Below are 21027 nucleotides of genomic sequence, written 5' to 3'. Positions count from 1 at the left end.
GAAGAAAAAAAGAAAGAAAAAAGAGATCATATGTGTGAAAAAAGAAAAAAATGAAAGGAGAAAATAATAAATACAAAAAAGAAGAAAAACTATAAGGAAAAAAAGAAAGAAAACTGAAAAAATATGAAAAAAAAACAAAACAATACAAATGAAATAAAAAAATAGATAAATTAATAAAAATGAAAGAAGAAGAAGAAGAAAAACAGAGAAATGGAAATAAAAAAAGGATAAAGGAAAAATTGGTAGAAAAAAAAAAGAAAAAGGAAAAGATGGAAGAAAAAATAAGTAAGGAAAAAAAAGAAAAAAAAATGAAGGAAAAAATAAAAATTTTAAAAAAATAAAAATAAAATTACCTTTAAAATCAAATAAAACATAACTATGATAAAAAAATATAGCATTTCTATATTTTAGTTAGTTACTAATTGTGTTTCCCATATTTTAACTTTTTTTTAATAAATTTTCTTATACAAATTAAGAAAAATATAATTCTTATATTTTTGCACATTAATAATATAAAAATCATATTTTTTAAAAATTCCCACTTATTTAGTTGGGAGCCCAAAACCATGGCCTACCTTGCGTAAAGCATGGGCCGGCCCAGCACAGGATCGGTAAGGTTTTGGAGGTCCAATGAAAAATCATATTATGTGACATCTATTATGATATATAAAAATTTAATTTTTTTTTAAAACTATATATAAAAAATGCTATTTTTAAGAATTTGAGCCCATATATAATAGGGTGTCGTGAATTTTTCTTCTTCTTCTTATTCAAGGAAAGGTGGCTCTTATCAACTTTGACAAGCAAAAATTTCAAAGAATGAATAATGGTTTCTTAAAGAAGGAAGATTAGATTAGATTAGCTACGCGCTTATTTAATTTTCTCTCTCTTAAATCAAGAGAACAAATAATAAGGTGTAATTTTTCTAATTATTATATTTTTATAAAAAAAATATAAAAATTGGCTACAAGAAGAAGATAAACTTGTCTAAATGACACAACTCAATTTACATTTGTCACGAGAAAAGTCTTTTTATTATTAGTCAATTATCATTATCCTATAAAGAAAAATCAATTTTTTTTTCCTATATAAAGCGACCTCTCATTGCAAATTTTATATTCAATAAAAACAAACAAACACACATACATACATATTTTGGAGATCGATAAAAAATGGCGCCATTATTGTTGCTCCTACTATTGTCACTACTAAGTTTTCATCATCAATTTCAAGTTCTTCAGGCTCAAGATCATGGTAAGTTTACATCTATATACATATGACAATTTTTTTTGATACGGTTTTACTTTTTAAGCCCTACTTATAGGGTTTTTAGTATTTCTCGAACTATTAATAGTTTTTGGTGTGATTTATTTTTTATAATTGTGTATATTATAGCTATTTAACACATCTGTAAATTTTTAAAAAATTCAAAATAGTTTACAATACCGAAAACTAAGTTTAAACATGTTTTTCACGAGCATAAAACAAATTAGTTATGCGTGCATTAATATATTTGAAATTAGTTTTCAGTACTGTAAATTATTCAAAAATTTTTAAAAATTTACAAAATACTCTAAATAAGTACAATATATACGGTGATAAAAAAAATTGCACCAAAAACTATTTCCATTCACACTAATATTTATACCGATAAAACTTAAGGTGACTTCATCCCAATATATATTAATAAGCATAACTATTATTATAATTAAGGTTTAAGGTGATTAATCAAATCATATAATGGCAGATTTCAGTTACATGAAATCAGTACACAATGCAAGTGAAATGGGATCAGTAGAAGAAGAATACGATTACATCGTGATCGGAGGAGGCACAGCCGGTTGCCCCTTAGCGGCGACTCTATCAGAAAACTACTCAGTTCTCGTCCTCGAAAGGGGCAACGCTCCACAATCGCACCCAAGCGTCTTGACCACAGCCGGATTCTTCTCCGATCTCCTGAGCAGCAAAGATGATGGTACGACGCCGTTTCAGAGGTTCACGTCGGAGGACGGAGTCGGAAACGCAAGAGGAAGAGTTCTAGGCGGGTCGAGCATGGTCAACGGCGGCTTCTACTCCAGAGGCGACGACGAGTTCTTCGCCAAATCGGGGGTGGAGTGGGACATGGGTATGGTGGAGAAGGCGTACGAGTGGGTTGAGGAGAGTGTGGTTTCGCGTCCGGGATTGGATGTTTGGCAATCTGCTTCGAGAGAGGCTCTTGTGGAAGCCGGTGTGGCTCCGGACAATGGGTTCGGTTTGGATCACAAGATTGGGACCAAAACTTCTGGATCGACTTTCGATCGGTTTGGGAGAAGGCATGGAGCTGTGGAGCTTCTCAGCCGTGGAAACTTGGAGAGGTTGAGAGTGGTTGTGCAGGCCACCGTCCACAGAATCATCTTCTCCACAAAAACCTCATCAAGTACAAGTATGTATTTGTTTGTTTCTTTTATATACCTTAAATTATATATTTATTTTATTTTAATAAGGACTATTATCAACCACAAAAAAAGTCTTTTAAGTCTTCAATTCAAATATCTTAAAAGGATTGAGCCCATCTATTTATATATTTAGAAAGTCCAACATTTTATAAAGTGTTTATATTTTGTTGGAGGCTTTGTTTTTTCTGATTACTTATTTAATCTCTGTGCTTTGAAAATTTTATTTTTGGATCTTATATTTTGTAAAAATAGTTTAAATAGATTTTTAAATTCAATTTTGATAAATGAAAAATTGAATATAATAACATAATTTTTAAGCACAATGATTTAATTTTTGTTCTGAATTGTTAGTTTGGTGAATTATTTATGATTTCAGTTGAGAAAACTTTGACCAAAATCGGGTTTAGAGATCTATTTTAATCGTTTTAAAAAATATAGGATCCAAAAAATAATTTATCAAAACACAGGATCCAAACAAATAACGGGACAAAACGCAATGTCCAAAAAGTTGTAAACTCAATTTCAAATTTTATGTGTACAAATAGTGTTTTATATTAATATAAATTTAAATATGATAATATTTAATACAACATTACATGTTTAATACTTATATTAATATAAATTTAAATACTATAAAATAAAATTATAATAATATATAATACATAATCTTAATTTTTATTAGAAAGATTATTTAATTTTTATTTAATATGTTTATGTTATTTTTATATATATAATAATTTTTTTATTTATTTGTAATTTATATAACAATGATATAAATTTAATAAAATTAATTAATAAATTCTATATATAAAATTAACCAAACGTGCATTGTTTGTATCTAATATATATATATATATATATATATTCATGAGTTGATGATGGTATTTAACAGAAGCACCCTCTGCAATCGGAGTCATATACACTGATTCAAAAGGAAAGTCTCACAAGGCATTTGTAGGTCACAAAGGGGAAATTATTTTGAGTGCAGGCGCCATTGGAAGCCCTCAACTTTTGCTACTAAGCGGAATCGGTCCACAAAACTCCCACCCCAACGTTGGAAAATTCATGGCCGATAATCCTTCTAACACCATCAGTCTCATACTCCCAAATTCATCAATGGAGTCTTCCACAATAAAAGTTGTAGGAATTACTAATGATTATTTCATAGAGCCCACCCTCTTTCACATTCAACTAAATGCTTCTACAAATTTGAGTTTAGGTATCATTGCTGAAAAAATCCCAGGACCCTTGTCGAGTGGCTCCTTGTGGCTGTCTTCTTCGACCGACGCAAAAGCTGCACCACATGTTCGATTCAACTACTTTGCCAACCCGATTGACCTGTCGCGCTGCGTTATGGCAATGAAAAAAATTGGTGATATGTTGAAAACTGATGCGATGGATCAATTTAAGCATAAGAGTAGTGATGATGATGAGGGAGAGTTTTTGTTCTCTGGATCATCTCTGCCATCGAATAATAATAATCAGTCAGAATGGGAATCATTTTGTCGAACAACTGTGACTACGATTTGGCATTATCATGGGGGATGCAATGTGGGGAAGGTGGTCGATGGTGATTTTAGAGTGATGGGAATTACTTCACTTCGAGTTGTGGATGGTTCAACTTTCAATCTCTCTCCTGGGACCAATCCTCAGGCCACTCTTATGATGTTAGGCCGGTAAGTTAGTTAATTAATATGCATCATTATATCATGTTATTTGAATAATGATATTATTACTAAAATTATGCATCAAAATATTACAACAACTGCCGTGGTACTATCTTTTTAAAACAGTAAGTCCCGTCTAAAATAAATGTGATTAGTTAAAAGAAACTGTCATGTCAAATTAGTTTAATGTTTTGATAGATAATTTTGATATATATATATATGATGACTCATAACTAGGATAATTTTGTTCGGATTTGATTAATTATATTGTGTCCTGATTTGATTTTGCAGATACGTTGGGCTTAAGATGTTGGAAGAAAGAAGAGGATAATACGAGTGACTTATAAGATTCCAACATACATCAAATTATACTATTTTTTTAGTATTTTATCAAAATCATACTCATTTCTATTTTGTCCATGTCGAGGGTTATTATATTGTTTTTCTAGCGTTGTTTAATATGAGTAATTTATTATTTATAATCTTCACCATGCTTCATCACACGTTTAGTGGAAACATATTAATAATTTCTATTCACATATTTATTAAAATAAAGAGTTGGATAAGGGGTAAAAAAAATTAGAAGGATATTTCTCCCTCCAATTACCTAATGAATACCAACGAGACTAATAACTTCTACATATTATAAATAAAAAAAGAGTAATTTAGGGTGTGTTTGGAAGTCACTTTGTAATTATTAGGCCGTATAATTATAGTAGTTACACTTTATTTTAGAATACCAAAGTGTACTTAGATAACAAGTGGTAATTTTATATGAATTCCTAATATCATATTTGACAAGATAATTAATAATTATATAATCAAATATAATATTATGTAATAGTTATTATTTAAAACTGATAGTTCACTATAAGAATTGAATGATGTAATTAGAGCACTTCAATTATCTCTAATTACATAATCACTGTGCAATTAACTAGTTAAACAAATATGTTAAATCTAATAATTACTTTGAATTACACTCAATTCCACTTACAAAGTGGTTTTGACAACGTACCCTAATAATATTAAGTATTTCGATAAAGTTTTCCGATGATATAAACGGTTTAAATATTCTTTTCTCAAACAATTTTAATAAACAATATAATATAAATAATAATTTTTATTCTTCCATATTTTATTCTCGTTCAATTCTAAATTTATTTACAAAGGTTTGGATTACACTTTTGGTAAATTTACCATTAATATTTTACTTTTTAAAAATTATAATTATAAGATTAGAAGGACAAACAACCCTTGAACCCCTAGTCTTTTGCAAAGAGTTCTCCTATACCTCCCTCTCTTTTGCACCCTTGTCAATTTGCCCATTATTTACAAAAGCAAATATCATTTGCCCCATTTTTCATTTTTGTCCAAAAAAACAAAGTTTTCCCATATTTTTATTTTTTTAACCATTAAAAAAATAACCGTAAACATATATTTTATAAATTACTATATTATAAACATTGTTGACCACGATTTTGGCCAACGACAAATAAACGTCAAAACTACAGTAAACCTTTAAGAGAAAATATGACACTGATAATTTTATAATGATTCAGCCCCAATTTATTGGTAATAGCCTAATCCACTTGGAGTTGTGATATATATATATATATATCCTACACTCAGATGAACTTGAGTCAACTGAGTTTCTTAAGTGTAAGTATAAAAATACAGAGTTCTCTCTCTAAAGAATACAAGCTTTCTCTCTCTGAGTTCTCTTAGAAAATGCCCAAGAATGCCCCAAGTAACAATCCCAAAGTCTCAAAACTAGAGAGTTTTTCTCAGTCTCCAAAGATCAGATCCCCCTAAATGATGCCATCATGAGCCATTTATTTATAGGCTCATGGATCGTACATCAGATATATCCCTTTGACCGGGTCCTTGGTTCTTCCAACAAACTTTTATTAACTAAAATATAAATAAATCCAAATTACAATAATATAGCTATTATTTCGGGATATCTGAGAGATTCCCGAGGCAGTTGCAAATGATTCGGGTTGAAACCGTTACTAAAGCTTTTACTGAAGAGTTACTAGACAGTAACTTCTGAGATTCTGATCCGTGGACCGACCAAATCCATCCTCGAAGTGACTGGTCGGCCAAGACAACTCACCGGTCGGCATAGGCAAAACACTCCTCTAGCACACATCTGGTCTGACATGACACATCTCTGGTCTAGCATGACACATTTCTGGTCTAGCAAAATACTTTGCTGGTCTGGCAAAACAAATGGCTGGTCGGCCAAAATACTCCACTACCCGGCCAGAACATTTTACTGGTCGACCAAAACATTTTATTGGTCAGTCAAAATTTTTTATCGGTCGGACAAAAGTTCTATCTGGTCAGTCAAATCACTTCCAAACCAGATAAATAATTTTCACGACCAGTAATATCACAACTCCGAAGATTAATCTCAAACCTTTCCCTCCTTGGCCAATACATTTATTGACTATTAATGTGTCATTTAACCATGCATTGCCGCTTGTCACTTCTGATTGTCACGTCATCGAATTGAAATTTTGGGGATAACAAACATATATACATATTTTATTTTCCTTCTAAATTAATATATATAAGCATACATAAGAGTTTATAATTAGTTAAAAATAATTACTCAAACATACACATATTAGAGTAATAAACTCACTAACATATATTAACTTATACACATATAGAAGAAAAATAAAAATTAATATATATTAATTTTTATTCTATAAATATATAGGGAAATTCTCTTATAGGGGCTTCACTTTAAGCCCTACCGGTAGGGTTCTTAGTGTTCTCGATCCGTGAAGAGTTTTCGGCACGAATTTTTTTTATGACCGTGTATATTGTAGCTATTTAGAGCATCCTGCAAATTTTCAGAAAATTTCAAAGAGTTTACAGTACAAAAAACTAGGTTCAAACATGTTGTTGCACGCGTGACTAATTTTTTTTATGCGCGTGGAAAACATGTTTGAACCTAGTTTTCGGTATTGTAAACTATTCAGAATTTCCTGAAAATTTGCAGGACGCTCTAAATAGCTACAATATATACGGTCATAAAAAAATCACGCCGAAAACTATTCATAGGTCGAGAAACACCGAGAGCTCTACTAGTAAGGCTTAAAGTAAAGCCCCTATAGAAGAATTGTCCTAAATATATATTAGCGAGTTTATTATTTTATATAAATTTATTATTTTAATATATGCTTATATATTAATTTAGAAGAAAAATATAATATATATACTTATAATATATTATTTTAGAAAATATATAGCTAAGAAAAAATTAGAAAAATAAAAAATTGGATTAGTAGTTTCTTAAGGATAATAATACAAGTAAAGAATAATTTATATACATAGTTATTTATTTTTGTAATTATTAAAAAGAATTAAATGGGAAAATGTAGTTTTTTTGTGGACAAAAGTAAGAAATAAGAGAAATGATATTTACTTTGGTAAATAATGGGGCAAATTGATAAAAGAGCAAAAGTGATGGGGTACGTGGAAACTATTTGCAAAAGATATGGGGCTGAAGGGTTGTTTGTTCTAATTATAATGAGAGGTTCTTGGTAAAATGATCTTTTTTTTTAAGTTATTTTGCACTCTAGTTTAATTTTAATAATTCTTTGCAAAATGATATTTCATCATTTAGACAACTATTCGACAATTTGCAAAATGACATTTCATAATTTAGACAACTATTCAACAATTTAGACAGCTGATTGAAAAATTTAGACAATCGGTCGAAAATTTTAGACAATTAATCAAAAAATTTAGATAACTAATCAAAAGTTAGATACTATTTTATAAAAAATTATCGGTGGGTGTCAATAAAATAATTATATCTATATTCTATATTGGAATTATGTTTGTTGACTTGGGAGAGAGAGGTGTGAAAGGAAAACTAGTCAAAATTAAAAGTTAGAAGATAAACAAAATAAATATTGGCGGTGATGACTATCAGGGCACACAAGCCAATAAAAGAAGAAGTGATATATCTGTTTGTGACTTTCTTCTGCTTAATTTACTCAAAAGAAGTCAGATTTGAGATTGAGATTGAGATTGAGATTGTAGATTTGAGATTGGAGATTGGGGATGGCTGGGCTGCTGGCAACCGCCGAGCTATGTGACACAAACGCAGGGCTTCTGGCCAGTGGTGATCTGAGAGTGATGCAGCCAGTGTTCAGGGCGTACGGGCAGAGGAGAGCATTCTCAGGGCCCATAATGACTGTCAAGGTGTTCGAGGACAACACCTTGGTGAGGGAGGCACTGGAGACCCAAGGGGAGGGGAGGGTGCTGGTGGTCGACGGAGGAGGGAGCCTGCGCTGTGGCATGCTGGGTGGGAATCTGGCTCTGCTTGCCCAGAACATGGGCTGGGCTGGGATTGTGGTCAATGGGTGCGTCAGAGATGTGGATGAGATCAATGGGTGTGATATTGGGGTCAGAGCTCTGGCCTCTCATCCTGTCAAGTCTAACAAAAGAGGGGTTGGGGAGAAGCATGTTCCTCTTCATATTGCTGGGGTTTTTCTTAGGGATTCTGAGTGGTTGTATGCTGATAGCGATGGCATTCTCATCTCCAGCACTGAGCTCTCTCTTTGATACTCCTTTTTGCTTCTTTTTCTCTTGTCAAATCAATAAAAATATCATTTCAAATTCATTCAAGATGTGTCTTTACATGTACTTTTAACTTTGGAATGGAATTGAAATGGAATATAGATTAGATTAATAGAATGCTCGTTTGTTCATTTGTTTGTTTTTTTAATATGTAGAAGGAAAAACCATAAACTTTTGAACTTCTCTTTAAACTTTCTATCAAATATGAAATATGGCATATGCAGCCACCACTAATTCCAAGCTTTTGGTCATTTCCAAAACCATATATTTCCATCAGTAAGAAATGGCTAAAATAAACATAACAGATACAGATTTCTCTTTCTCACTCTCACTATTGTTTCCTAACAAATAGCTCTAAAGCCTGTATAATATTGCACCAAACAGCAGTAGCACCAGGTAAAACTACTTCCATTTCAACTCGCTGAGATAGTCAGGTAAAGAGTAGAGCAAACAATCAGAAAAAAGCAGTTCGTCCACCTCTTCTACTATGTCGGTCATAAGCAGTGTTGAATTTGTCCACTAGCTCATTCATTGCGCTGTGGCAGAGAAAACATAACGGGATCAGATGAGAATATTACCATATGCAACAACTATTATAATTGCTCGCACTTGAGGCCTCTCGACATGTAATAAATCCAATATCTGTACACAACTTATTAAACTTAATGCGTTGGCCATTGGCAAATTGGCCAATACCAGATTCAGCTATACTAATATCGCTCGTTTAGCCAGCTTTGAGTTTACAAGCACAAACTGGAGCTAGTAACTGTGTGTATGCGGCAAGACTATGAAGCTCAAGCTCCAGTTAAATGATGATGCTGAGTCAAGACTAGCAGCTGGACACATTTGGAACTCACCACTAAACAGTACTATTATTATTATTGTTTATTGTCAATTCTATTACCACATTGAAATGATAAACATCTAAGAGTTCAGTTACCTTGAGCAGTTGGTGAACATGGCTAGGTATGTAATCAGCAACGTATCGTTGTATTCCTATTAAAAAAAACAGTAGAAGAGAAGACAAAGTGAGCAATAGGGTCCTTCTTGGAAATAATGATGACTGTCAATTTAATACGATTTACTATATTCACTGATTCACATGTTGATTTGAAATTGAAATGCAAAATTGCAACATAATGAAACTTTAACCTCTTCTTTTGGTCCAATTCGAACCATGTAATAATTACTTATCCTTTTCATCACCTTACCCTCTAGTCTATTCTGTCCAATTACTGAAGAGCAACGAGGATCTCAAATAGACACAATCCCATTCTTTAATCACACTCACAAATCTCATCTATTTGACATTCCAACGTTGGCCAGAATTTTTTTTTTTTTATATGTAAAGACAGAAAGATTACAAATGAGCATTGATTTTTTACCGTGACATATTATAACCAATGATGTCAGTTTTTAATACAATTTTGTTTTGTCAGAAAGGCATAGTCAAAAGGTTTCACATTCTTTTGCTTTAGGTGATTCAAATTCTCATTTTCAACACAATTGTAGAAAATATGCTATGAATACAAGTGACAATTACAAAATGAGCACGCTGCACTTACCATCAAGAAATCATCAAAGAACTTTCCAGATTCTATGGCTGGCAACCTTCTCAGAAGACTTGATACTTGTCTTAGCAGTGAATTCTCACAAGGTATTTCACCTACATATCCAGAAAAAGTAAAGGGGTTTAACAAAGTGCTATTCTCCACACTTTTGGCAGACCAAAATGGCCAAAAACCTTGAGCCAAACTTGATTAAATTATTTATGCCGAAAATATTTGTCATTATTGAAAATCCAGTCACCCAATGCACTCACAGAATCGTACTTATTTTCCAATCTGGTTCTAACTTGATGTTACAAGGATTCACATATACAGGTTGGGAAGATTTCTTGTTTTCTAAAGCTCTAAGAAGCAGCATGTAATAGCCAAGTCTTGTTCACAATCAGAATAACTAAAAATATTCATAGCAACTAAATCTATTGTTTGGTGTAACACTGGCAACATGGAAGCAACAGCTTTAGCAAACAGTCCAGTGTATCATGCTAGAACTGGAAACATGGAAGCAACAGCTTTAGCAAACAGTCCAGTGTATCATGCTAGAACTGGCAACATGGAAGCAACAGCTTTAGCAAACAGTCCAGTGTATCATGCTAGAACTAAACACGTAAAGACATATCTTCATTTTGTCCGTGACATGGTTATTCAAGGAAGTTTAGAAATCATATATGTTCCCATACAAGGTCAAAGAGTTTGCACATTGACTAAGGGACTTTCAGTAGCACGATTTCTAATGTTCAAAGACAAGATCAGGGTAGTTGAGTCACTATTTCGCTTGAGGGGGTGTGTTAAAGAAGAAAGAGTTGAGAAGAGTCTAGAAGAGATACAGCTCGGGTTAGAAAAAACAATTAATTATTTCTGTTTCTGTTACTAGCAGCTGTATTGGTTAATGTTAACTGAAATACAGGGGCTGTTAACAGATTTCCCTTTATGTAGTACTCTTCTATAAATTACTAATTACTCAACTCAGAAAGGTACTTCCCAGTGTTGAAATATTTCTCCTCTTTTCTTTGTTTTCTTACTTCCCTAGTCTCTTAAGATTTGAACACTAATCATCCACATATTTAGGATAAAATATCTATCTGCTCTACTACTAAATGTCGGTTCATACCTTTCTGCATCGAAAGAAGATAGTGATGTAGCACTCTAATTCTGCTATTCAGCATTTTGATGGCACTATGTATGCCTGTAAGGTGAGCAGCCACTGCAGACAACTAAACTATATTAATATATAAAACAAAAGAAAAAATACTTAGGTTGGAGTGATCACTAATTTTACGATTCTCCGGAGAAAGAATAAACCATATAATAGAAAAGAATTCCCACCCTATGATTATCAATTATCAATAATAAACAAATAAGTAACACTTAGAAAAAAATTAGGCAGGGAAGGTAAAGAGAGGAAGAAGGACTCACATTGTGTAGCAGCAGAACCTCCATCAGAAGGTTTAAGATGAGCAACATGATCAACTGAGATTCTTTCTGCTTCTACTGTCTATGAAACAGGTCCAACAAAAGAAAAAAGCCTAAGTAACTCTGATCAATACTAGTTAAAAGATTTATACTCCATACATACTAGTGTCTGACCTCAATAGTGTAGCTTGAACGGACAAAAATTAGTTGTGGTATCCCATCTATGACATGCAGCTCTTGAGTTTGCATAGAAAAAAGAGTAATAAAGTTAAAAGACAATTTTTTTTATAGAGCTACTTAAACATGAACAAGTCTACAAGATTATAAACAATTCGCTAAGCAATTAAATCATCATAGAACCCTGACCACATGAGAAAGGTGAAAGGCTGAAATCTAACTTAAGGAACTTATAAGAAAAGTACTCAAGGGGAAAATGTGGGTTCCCCTTAAAGTCCCCTGATCCTGGAGCTTAATGAATGAGTGACATACCACTTTCAAAAATAGTAACTGGAAGATCCTTTTGAGCATGGTTGATTGATGGGTTGAGGAGAACATAAACAGGGCTTTCATTAATATCCATCAGCTGAGACAAGCCAAAATGTTTCAGTAAGTTGTGCAAGTTAAGGGTTAGCTTAACTTTACAGATAGAAGTATAACAGAAATGGGCTTACAGCTTTATGAATGTTCATGTCGGATTCCTCAGCATCACTTCCAGTGGAGTACCAACCAAGAATGTAAAAATGGGGGAAAACCTTCTTATCTGACAACCACAAAAAAAAATCAGCAAAACCCTACGAAATACTGAAAGAATGTAACAAGCAAATTACGATGAATAAGAGAAAAAGAAGGGAACCGAACAGAGTTCTTGCTTCTTCTCGAGGAAAACACGGTCGAGGGAATGGGTGGAGGCATCGTAGAGAAGCTCGAAGCTGTTGAAGATCTCGACGGTACGACCTCTCTGGACTCCGATGACGCATCCGTAGACCCTGGGAGGCGTAGATGGAGGCGACGAGGAAGAAGGGGCTGCATCAGAGGAGGAGGCGGCGGCGTTGTTGATACACTCCGCGGGAAGATGCGGTGGTTGCATCTGAGACTTAACCCTCGTATAGTGATCGGATATGTTTACTATAACGAGTGGGTGTAGCTTGAACGTTAGTCCACTGCTCGACGATGACGCCATTGTTTCCGTTCTTCTTCTTCTTCTTCCCTCTCTTCTGGTTTCGCCGATTCGCAATTGCACTCTACTGTAGTCTCTCTCTCTCTCTCTACACCCGTTGCCTTTTCCCAAATTCAGAACAATATTTATTATTAATTTGTTTTTTAATAATAAAAAATAATTATTTTATAATTGGGCCTGTGATATTTGGACTTGGGCCGCGGTCCAATTATCATTTTGGGCCGAGAACGTAGATTATGATGACGTCAGCAGAAAGAAAGGAAGAGGTTGAGCTGTATATAGTATAGTTATCGTTTTACAAACAATACCAAATCCCAAGCCATATTTATTTGTATTTTTATTTTAAAATTAAAATAGTGAAGAGAAGAGAAGAGAAGAGAAGAAGATTTTGAGGAGTGTGTGGACGGAGTGGAGGAGGTCGGTGGTGGTGATCGATTTCGGAAGATATGGCGATGCGTGATCTTGTTACTGGTGGAGCAGCTTGTGCCGTTCCTGGCTCTTCTTCTTCCTCCGCCAATCCTCTCGGTGCTCTCGCCAACGCTCTTATTGGTTCTTCCTCCAAGACTAAGGTCCTCTCTCTCTCACTCTCTCTCTCAATTCCAGTTCCAATTCCAATTACACTTCTAATCTTTCTTTTCTGTGTTTTTGCTCTTGTTTTTTTTATTTTGTGATACGGTTTGACAACAGGAAAGGCTAGAGGAGATTCCTACGGCGGCGCACGGACCTTCCCAGAGACCCTTTTACGACCAAACTAATGACCATCTGCTTCAACTCCCTGGCTCTGAGTTTGACCGTCCATTCCTGCAACCGGGCACCCAGGTTTGAGTTTTTTCACCATAACCTTACGCAATTTGCTTTTTTTTTTTTTTCAGTTTCGCTCACCACAAAACGTATTTTTTCGTCTCAGGGATCGGACTTCATTGGCGCCTTTCGCTCTGCTGATCATGCTAATCTTGCAGATGCCTGGGATGAGGTGCAAGCCCCTCATCTTACTCCTCACCACAGAGATATTGAATTCCAGCATATCTATGACCGTGGTGCTTCTTCTCAACTTCAACCGATTTTGGAAGGTAATTCTTTTGATTTTCAGGTTTGTTTAAATTATGAGTGTGAAATACCCATATGGAGAAAATGAATTGACTAAAAAATTATGTAAGATGAATTAGTGGAGAAGTCATTATATTGTCACCGACGCAGGGAAATAAGTATCCAATTATTCTCTCAAAATTGAAGCAAGGGGGTTTGGGTTTGGTGATACTGAAATGTGGAAAATTATGCAGTGTCATTTTTACATGTATTTCTTCTTTTGCAGGGCCACCGCAGAGAGTATTGTCAAGCTTTTTGCACTCATTTGTTGAGAGTAGTCGTGGTGGAATGCCTTTCCGCCCTGCTCCTCTTCCTATGTTAGGATTGTCTCAAGGTGACAAACAGTGTATCCGTGATCGTTCCAGCATAATGGCCAGACACATTTTTGCTGATAAGGGTGAAGAATTTATTAATGCACAGGTCTGAAACTTATTCTTCTTCAATTAAATCCGATAAGTTATTTTTTCATTTTCTTGGGTTAGGCCATTTTTAACTTCACCGCATCTGTATGTACTCAACCTGTAATAAGTGAGCACTAAACTCATTAGACTATGTGGTAACTGTTTGGACTTTGACAACATGTTTTAATTTTTTTCCTTCATATATGTCCAAGTTTTTTGCTGCTATCTTTACGTTCATTGTTTGGAACTGTTTTCTGCTGGCTTCATTTATGTGCTTCTGATTACCACAAGCTTCAACTGCAACATTCACTTATGCTGGTCTTTATAGCCTTTTTTATATTTCATTTATTTCCTTATCTTAAGAAGAAAGTCATCATGTCATTTTCTTCTTAGTGACTAAATTTTTTGACTTGTAATTTTCAGGTGAATGCACTTTTATCTTCTTTAGATATAGATGGCAATGGTCAGGTTAAGGGGCCTTTTCCTGCCAGATTACGGGAACTAGAGGATTACTGGAATGAATCCCAAGGCATGATAAAACCAGGTTTTCCGGCTGCAGATGGATGGGTTACTGAATTCAGCCAGCATCGTGCAGAACGTGGTGATCCTAATGCTTGGGCTCACTCATTTGAGCGACAGCATGGTGCCAATGGATGGGCCTCTGAGTTTGAGCAGGCAAGGAAATATTAGAATATTAGTCAACAGTATATTTTCCCTTTAATTTCTGAAGTCTTTTATTCTTTTTTCTTTATTTCATCATATATTTCCTTAAGAGCTTCAATCATAAAAAAATATTTCTATAAATATTATAAGAAGGTGAGAAGTAACAATGGTGTGCTCTGAGTTCTTGTGACACTAGTATTCCAGGCAATAGCTTATAATGTTAATCCATTTATAGGATTTTAAAAGACTAACCATAAAGATAATTGGCATGTAAGCCTTTACATTAAAAAATGGCTCTTGGACCATGTATCCGAATTGGATCACTTAAGTTTTGATTTACAATGTAGTTAAATTTATTTTTTTGTTATAAATTTTATTTTCTTTTTTGCATCAACTTCATCCACTTAAGGGCTGTATCTCTTTGATTGATTGTTTGGCTGCTCTTTCAACCTTTTGAAGAATTATAAAATAGTCATCCATACATTGAGTTTGATTTTGTAATTTTGTTCACAGGAGCAGTCTCAGTTGACGTCAATGGATCAAATGGGTGGGGTAAATGTTGCAAACTTAGCTGCTATGGAGCAAAGTCGTATGCTTGCTAATACATTAGCTCAGAACAATGATCCTAAATTTCAGGTTTGTAATCTATGTTGTGCTACAACTTTATGATTCTCTTGTTTTTAACATGAAGATATTCTTCTGCACGTGTTTATTGCTTCTAACTTTCATATATATTTTTTCCATGTCTTTTTGAGTGTGTGTGATGATACAAGTATTGTGATCAGTACACTTTTCGTTGATTACAATTATGCATATGTTGTTGGGCCATTAGTTTCTGGAACTTACTCATCTTTCAAGATGTTTGAGGAAGGGAAATTAATGGCAAACTACCATTTAGATTTTTACTTTGTTTGTATTGTATATTATATTGGTTCCACAATTTAAATATCTTGGAACATGGAATTTGATAGGCTGAGTAGAATTACACGCTATTGCTTGACTAATTCTATGGTCCAAGGATGCTAAACTAGGCTAGAAGTGAGTATAATAATCAGTATAATAATCGTGTTAGTTTCAAGTTTACATGCTTATTATCCATTTAATGAATCATCATTCAAAACGATGTGCCATAGTGTACTTTTACTGTATTTTTCTAATCTAGTTCTTATGTAAAAAGTCCAATTAACTCATTAAGTTTATAGTTTTATTTTGATTGTATGGAAATGATAAAAATTTATTTTATAAAATTATTATTTACTTTTTTTTTTAATATAAGAAGCTGACAATATATTTGATAGAAGAAAACCAATAGGTCTACAATAGATGGTAAGATATTATTCACGACAGGGGAAAGGATAAACGATCATCTAAGATCACAGCCAAAAGTTCCAATCTCTAAGTAAACCAAAATATGAGAACACAATGAGATCCAAATGACCACCTGAAATTTAAGTCTCCCAAAGTTGAAATCCATCCAAAACTAATTCCTGAAAGAACCTCTTATTCTTATTTCTTTCTAACCAGAGTTCCCAATAAATTGCCTACAAGGCGACATTCCAAAGTTTTTAACATCTGTTGGACTTCGACCCTAAACCATCGCACTATGCCAAATTATCTTCACAATGATGGGGCCAAACCCAGAAAACTATTACATATAGCAGCAGTTATAGTTTCTTGTTCCTCAAATATTGTAGAGTTAGGCGAAGAGCTCAGTCAAAAAAAAAGAAAAATTATATTTTGGAGAAAATAGAGGAAAAGATGGAGTGTGATTATATGATCTATCAGAGAACAGTTTTATGAGCCGTTGGCACCATTTGCATTTGAACAATTAGTGAAGTCTTATTAGTTATTCTATTCCTCTTTTATTTTGATAGAGCTAAGTGTGCCAAACTCATTGTTTATGCAGAATTCAAAGTTTCTTCAGTTTGTGTCAAAGATGAGTCGTGGAGAACTTAATATCAACGATAATCAAACTGCATCATCATCTGGGGACTGGGCAACAGAATATCAACAGAAGTACAACCCGGGCCCTGCTTGGGCTGATGAATTTGTGCGTAAAAAACCGTATATTAATGTGCTTACATCATAATTCTGATTTCTCGGGAAGCCTTTTATTTTGTCATTGAATATCTAATATGCATATTAATCTTATCTAGTGCAAGCAGTTTTCATTTTTTACTAATTGCATAACCTTCGATTAAGGAGTAAAGAAGTCCTTAATCCTGATTTTTCATATCAGACTTTAGTTTTCATCTGTAGCTGATTTTCTGCTTGATCTGAATCTACTTGGCATAATTTAAGATTTTGGGATTCTTGGGCTGTACTTGTGGATTTATGTTTTTCTAAATTTTGTGTGGTTGCTCCATGTGATGCAAGATGCTAGTAGTGATCTTGTTGCTCTACTTTGCTCTTAAATGTTGTTCCTAGGAATGTAGAATCATAATTGCTCCTATGTTCACTATATTCTATCATACCTATGCAACTATATATACATATATAGGTGAAGTTTTATTACCAGTGTTTAAAGTGTCTTCTAAATATTAAAAGCGTGGCCTAAAATCCTCACTCTTCTCCTGATATTGAAGTGAAGTAACTTAATTTGTGATATCCATTCTTCTGAACAAGCTGGAGTAGAATATACACAAAATAGTGTTAAAGATACTTGTCAATAATGAGACAATATAACATATTTTTCCCAACTTTATTATTGTTAACTGAGGAGTTATTGATCTCAAGTAAAAATCTCTGTGAACTGATATTTTGAGGTTTATAGGCTTCTCGTGGAGCTGATCGCTGGGCGAACGAGTTTGCTTCTGGTGGAGAGAGACATGCTTCAGCTGATGATCAGTGGGTGGATGAGTTTTCTAATTTGCATATTAATAACGAGTCCAAGGACTGGGCAGACGAATTTGGGAAGCAAGTTGGTGAAGGAGCTTTTGGGGATAGTTCAGCTGATGCTTGGGCTAATGCTTATGATGAGTAAGTATGCTTGCTTTTCCATGTTTTTTTTTAACGCAGTAATGTTGGAAATAAGCAAAAGAAATTTAATGTAATCAATTCTTACTTTCAGTAGGATAGCCTGTTTTATTGGGATTTAGAAGTGCTTCTCTACTTATCTCTAATTACCATCATTTTTCCCCTTGTTGACCATGATATTTATCTAGTAGAGGGCAGATTGAAGGTATAATGTAAAGTAAAAGTCCACTGCTTCAGTGAATTCCAATGAATAATGAACTTAAAATTTTAGTCTCCGGTGTTGTTATAGTGCGTCTGAAGTTTGAAGGTTGTAACCGCTGTACTGCTTTGGATGGATACTTTTTGGTCATCATAAAACAAGAGAACTTAAATCATAACTAAAGTTTCTTTTTGCTTTGAAAAACTTGATTTGTATCTATATGACTCCATATGTATAGGTACCTAAATGAGCAAGTAGTTTCCAAGCAGCGGTCAGATGCTTCTAGGGGGGTCTATGTCTTCTCTGATATGAATCCCTATGTTGGTCACCCGAATCCCTTAAAAGAAGGTCAAGAACTGTTCCGCAAAGGCCTTTTGAGTGAAGCCGTGCTTGCTTTAGAGGCTGAAGTTCTGAAAAATCCTGAAAATTCTGAAGGTTGGAGGCTACTTGGAATAGCAAATGCAGAGAATGATGATGACCAACAGGTGATTCTGCTACTTCTATATTTAAGTTACAGTAAACAAGTTATTACTGGTATAACTACAAGGCCAGCATTAGCGGAATTATCTTGTACTCTAGGTTTTCAGTTCCATTAAATAAATCCCCTTCCTCCCTCCCCAAAAAAACTTGGGGTAAAGTATTTGTATAACACATTTATCTTGAAATGCAATGTTTGCAGGCTATTGCAGCTATGATGCGGGCGCAGGAAGCTGATCCAACTAATTTGGAAGTGCTTCTTGCTCTTGGTGTGAGTCATACAAATGGTCAGTAGTTTTTTCCTCAAAGTGTGTATGGAAAGTAGAACATGGGTCCTGACATCATGCTTATCATGTTTTGTATTTCACCAATTACTCTATTTATAAATGATCTATTATTATGTATTGAACCAGTTAATTTGGTAGTAGTGTGGAAATGTATTTCTTTTGAAGTATTATGTTACTGGTAAAGGACAAAACAATTTTTATTTTTAACACTGTTGAAATGATTCTTCGTTTTTAATATGCAGAGTTGGAGCAGGCAGCAGCGTTAAAATATTTATATGGTTGGTTACGTAACCATCCAAAATATGGGACACTCGCGACTCCAGAGTTGGCTGATTCATTGTACTATGCTGATGTAGGTGTTCTCTTTTTGTTATTTGTTTCATCTTTGCATACTCTGTTATCCATAGTAGTAACAAATGTGTGAAAGTCATTTAAATGTCTATTTTCATACGTGAGAGCGTTAAGGAAATCTTCTCATGACTATAGATGTCCATTTAATTGAAAATAAACATAAATTTGCAAATATCCGCGTAAACATTTGAATGCAATTCAAATTTATTTTTTGCTGCTGGTAGGTAGCTAGGTTATTCAATGAAGCTGCTCAAATGTCGCCAGAGGATGCAGATGTTCACATAGTTTTGGGTGTTCTTTACAATTTATCTAGAGAGTATGACAAAGCCATCGAGTCCTTTCAAACAGCTTTGAAACTAAAACCGCATGACTACTCTCTCTGGAACAAGCTTGGTGCAACACAAGCAAATAGTGTTCAGAGTGCAGATGCAATATTGGCTTATCAACAGGTAAAAATCTCTATTGTTAATCCCTTATATACTCCTGGGGTAATATAATATATAAACGAAAGATTTAACTTGAAATTTGCTTTTCTTTTCATTTGTATGTAACATTTGATTCCTATACTTCTGATAATCTACATGGTCAAAATACTACCACTAGATAATGAGAAATGATCATTTTCATGTAAAGATAAAGTCACGGTTGCAAGTGTTTTGACCTCTTGTTCGGCAACCCGAATACTATGATACTGTTCTTACCTATAAACTACCTATTGTGTCGTTGTGTTTGCAGGCACTGGATTTAAAACCTAATTATGTTCGTGCATGGGCCAACATGGGTATCAGTTATGCCAACCAGGTTTGTTCCTACTCTTTTGGACTTGACTTGTTATTTCGTAGTGCCCTAGTTTCACATGCTCGTGAATCCCTGCAACTCTATCACAGACAATTACAAATAAATCTGACCCCATCCATAGCAATTAAAGTTGTTTTTGTCATGTTTTGGTTCCTTTTCTTGGTACTTTAGGGCATGCACGAGGATTCCGTTCGTTACTATGTTCGCGCACTGGCCATGAATCCAAAGGCAGACAACGCGTGGCAATACTTGAGAATTTCGTTGAGGTATGGACGTACCACATGGGAATAAACGGAGCGCTGTTCCTTCCCTTATGCCATAAAAGGTTAATATGTCTTTTTTTCCTTTGTTTGGTTTGTTGCAGCTGTGCCGATAGGAACGACATGTTAGAAGCTTGCGATTCGCGGAATCTTGATGTTCTCCAAAAAGAGTTTCCTCTATGATACTTTTGAATAAAACACACACTCTACAATGTAAGGTTTCTTTCCATTAGAGGAGGGTGTGGATGAAGAATAAATGGGTCATTGACGAAGGGACTAGTTACTAACTCAGATGGTCCCCTCCCCTATGTTTTTGGGTTTAGATTGAGAGAGGTGGGACTTACCACTTGGAAGTATTTTACAATTTGGGTCAGTAAATAGGTTAAAGGCAAGCACTTGGCCTAGTAGGCACGGAAGGATAAAAAAAAAAAAAGAAAGGTTAAAAAATAAGGAGGGTCCCCTTGCTCTGAATATATGTGTCAATTGTCATCATAGTCTTGATATTCATGCATACAAATTTACTATAGCAGTTAGTTTGTTACATTGTATCATGTATGTATGTATGTTATTATGATCATAAGAGAGAAGAATCTCATTTTTTTCTTTCTTAGTAATTTATTGTATGCATAAAAAATTGGAGTTGTTAGTATGAATTAGGTTCTTAAGT

The 21027-nt window shown here is 34.2% G+C and overlaps 4 protein-coding genes across 5 annotated transcripts; 3 read left to right on the top strand and 1 right to left on the bottom strand.

The window, feature by feature from the left end:
- Window positions 1-1104: 1104 nt before the first annotated feature.
- LOC133783477 ((R)-mandelonitrile lyase 4-like) lies at window positions 1105-4586 on the top strand. Its single transcript, XM_062223112.1, has 4 exons — window positions 1105-1254; window positions 1748-2422; window positions 3328-4111; window positions 4394-4586. Exons 1-4 carry the CDS (start codon window positions 1173-1175, stop codon window positions 4431-4433), a joined length of 1581 nt encoding a protein of 526 aa, XP_062079096.1. The 5' UTR covers window positions 1105-1172; the 3' UTR covers window positions 4434-4586.
- A 3386-nt stretch (window positions 4587-7972) lies between these two features.
- On the top strand, window positions 7973-8750 carry LOC133783476 (putative 4-hydroxy-4-methyl-2-oxoglutarate aldolase 3). The gene has a single exon (XM_062223111.1). It carries the CDS (start codon window positions 8189-8191, stop codon window positions 8690-8692), a length of 504 nt encoding a protein of 167 aa, XP_062079095.1. The 5' UTR covers window positions 7973-8188; the 3' UTR covers window positions 8693-8750.
- A 119-nt stretch (window positions 8751-8869) lies between these two features.
- On the bottom strand, window positions 8870-12965 carry LOC133783475 (COP9 signalosome complex subunit 6a). The gene is made up of 9 exons (XM_062223108.1): window positions 12544-12965; window positions 12357-12445; window positions 12175-12268; window positions 11860-11921; window positions 11689-11767; window positions 11384-11476; window positions 10273-10373; window positions 9648-9703; window positions 8870-9243 (listed from the first exon to the last, which is right to left on the bottom strand). Exons 1-9 carry the CDS (start codon window positions 12863-12865, stop codon window positions 9162-9164), a joined length of 978 nt encoding a protein of 325 aa, XP_062079092.1. The 5' UTR covers window positions 12866-12965; the 3' UTR covers window positions 8870-9161.
- A 220-nt stretch (window positions 12966-13185) lies between these two features.
- Window positions 13186-20963, top strand: LOC133783474 (peroxisome biogenesis protein 5). Of its 2 annotated transcripts, none has more exons than XM_062223107.1 (15): window positions 13186-13431; window positions 13550-13681; window positions 13770-13932; window positions 14175-14368; window positions 14773-15024; window positions 15532-15648; window positions 16919-17062; window positions 17786-17991; window positions 18426-18672; window positions 18867-18951; window positions 19194-19307; window positions 19531-19751; window positions 20038-20103; window positions 20272-20366; window positions 20465-20963. In XM_062223107.1, the coding sequence occupies exons 1-15, from the start codon at window positions 13309-13311 to the stop codon at window positions 20541-20543; spliced, it is 2238 nt and encodes a 745-aa protein (XP_062079091.1). In that variant the 5' UTR covers window positions 13186-13308; the 3' UTR covers window positions 20544-20963. The 2 variants fall into 2 exon arrangements, with proteins under 2 accessions (XP_062079091.1, XP_062079090.1); XM_062223106.1 differs by having other exon boundaries at window positions 13187-13431; window positions 15526-15648.
- The last annotated feature ends 64 nt before the right edge of the window (window positions 20964-21027 follow it).

This window comes from Humulus lupulus, chromosome 6, assembly GCF_963169125.1.
Source record: "Humulus lupulus chromosome 6, drHumLupu1.1, whole genome shotgun sequence".
In the NCBI taxonomy this organism is placed as follows: Eukaryota; Viridiplantae; Streptophyta; class Magnoliopsida; order Rosales; family Cannabaceae; genus Humulus; species Humulus lupulus.
The sequence above is the reverse complement of the archived record's forward strand: the minus strand, read 5'-3'. Positions and strand labels throughout refer to the sequence as shown.

What these genes read in the sequence shown, in the direction of transcription:
- LOC133783477 (XM_062223112.1), top strand. Translation starts at nt 1,173, where the DNA reads ATGGCGCCATTATTGTTGCTCCTACTATTGTCACTACTAAGTTTTCAT. An exon ending in TCTTCAGGCTCAAGATCATG is followed by an intron (nt 1,255 to 1,747) that starts GTAAGTTTACAT and finishes ATATAATGGCAG; the next exon opens with ATTTCAGTTACATGAAATCA. An exon ending in ACTCTTATGATGTTAGGCCG is followed by an intron (nt 4,112 to 4,393) that starts GTAAGTTAGTTA and finishes TTGATTTTGCAG; the next exon opens with ATACGTTGGGCTTAAGATGT.
- LOC133783476 (XM_062223111.1), top strand. Translation starts at nt 8,189, where the DNA reads ATGGCTGGGCTGCTGGCAACCGCCGAGCTATGTGACACAAACGCAGGG.
- LOC133783475 (XM_062223108.1), bottom strand. Translation starts at nt 12,865, where the DNA reads ATGGCGTCATCGTCGAGCAGTGGACTAACGTTCAAGCTACACCCACTC. An exon ending in AGTTACTATTTTTGAAAGTG is followed by an intron (nt 11,922 to 12,174) that starts GTATGTCACTCA and finishes TGCAAACTCAAG; the next exon opens with AGCTGCATGTCATAGATGGG. An exon ending in ATGTTCACCAACTGCTCAAG is followed by an intron (nt 9,244 to 9,647) that starts GTAACTGAACTC and finishes TCTCTGCCACAG; the next exon opens with CGCAATGAATGAGCTAGTGG.
- LOC133783474 (XM_062223106.1), top strand. Translation starts at nt 13,309, where the DNA reads ATGGCGATGCGTGATCTTGTTACTGGTGGAGCAGCTTGTGCCGTTCCT. An exon ending in GTTCTTCCTCCAAGACTAAG is followed by an intron (nt 13,432 to 13,549) that starts GTCCTCTCTCTC and finishes GTTTGACAACAG; the next exon opens with GAAAGGCTAGAGGAGATTCC. An exon ending in CTGCTTGGGCTGATGAATTT is followed by an intron (nt 17,063 to 17,785) that starts GTGCGTAAAAAA and finishes TGAGGTTTATAG; the next exon opens with GCTTCTCGTGGAGCTGATCG.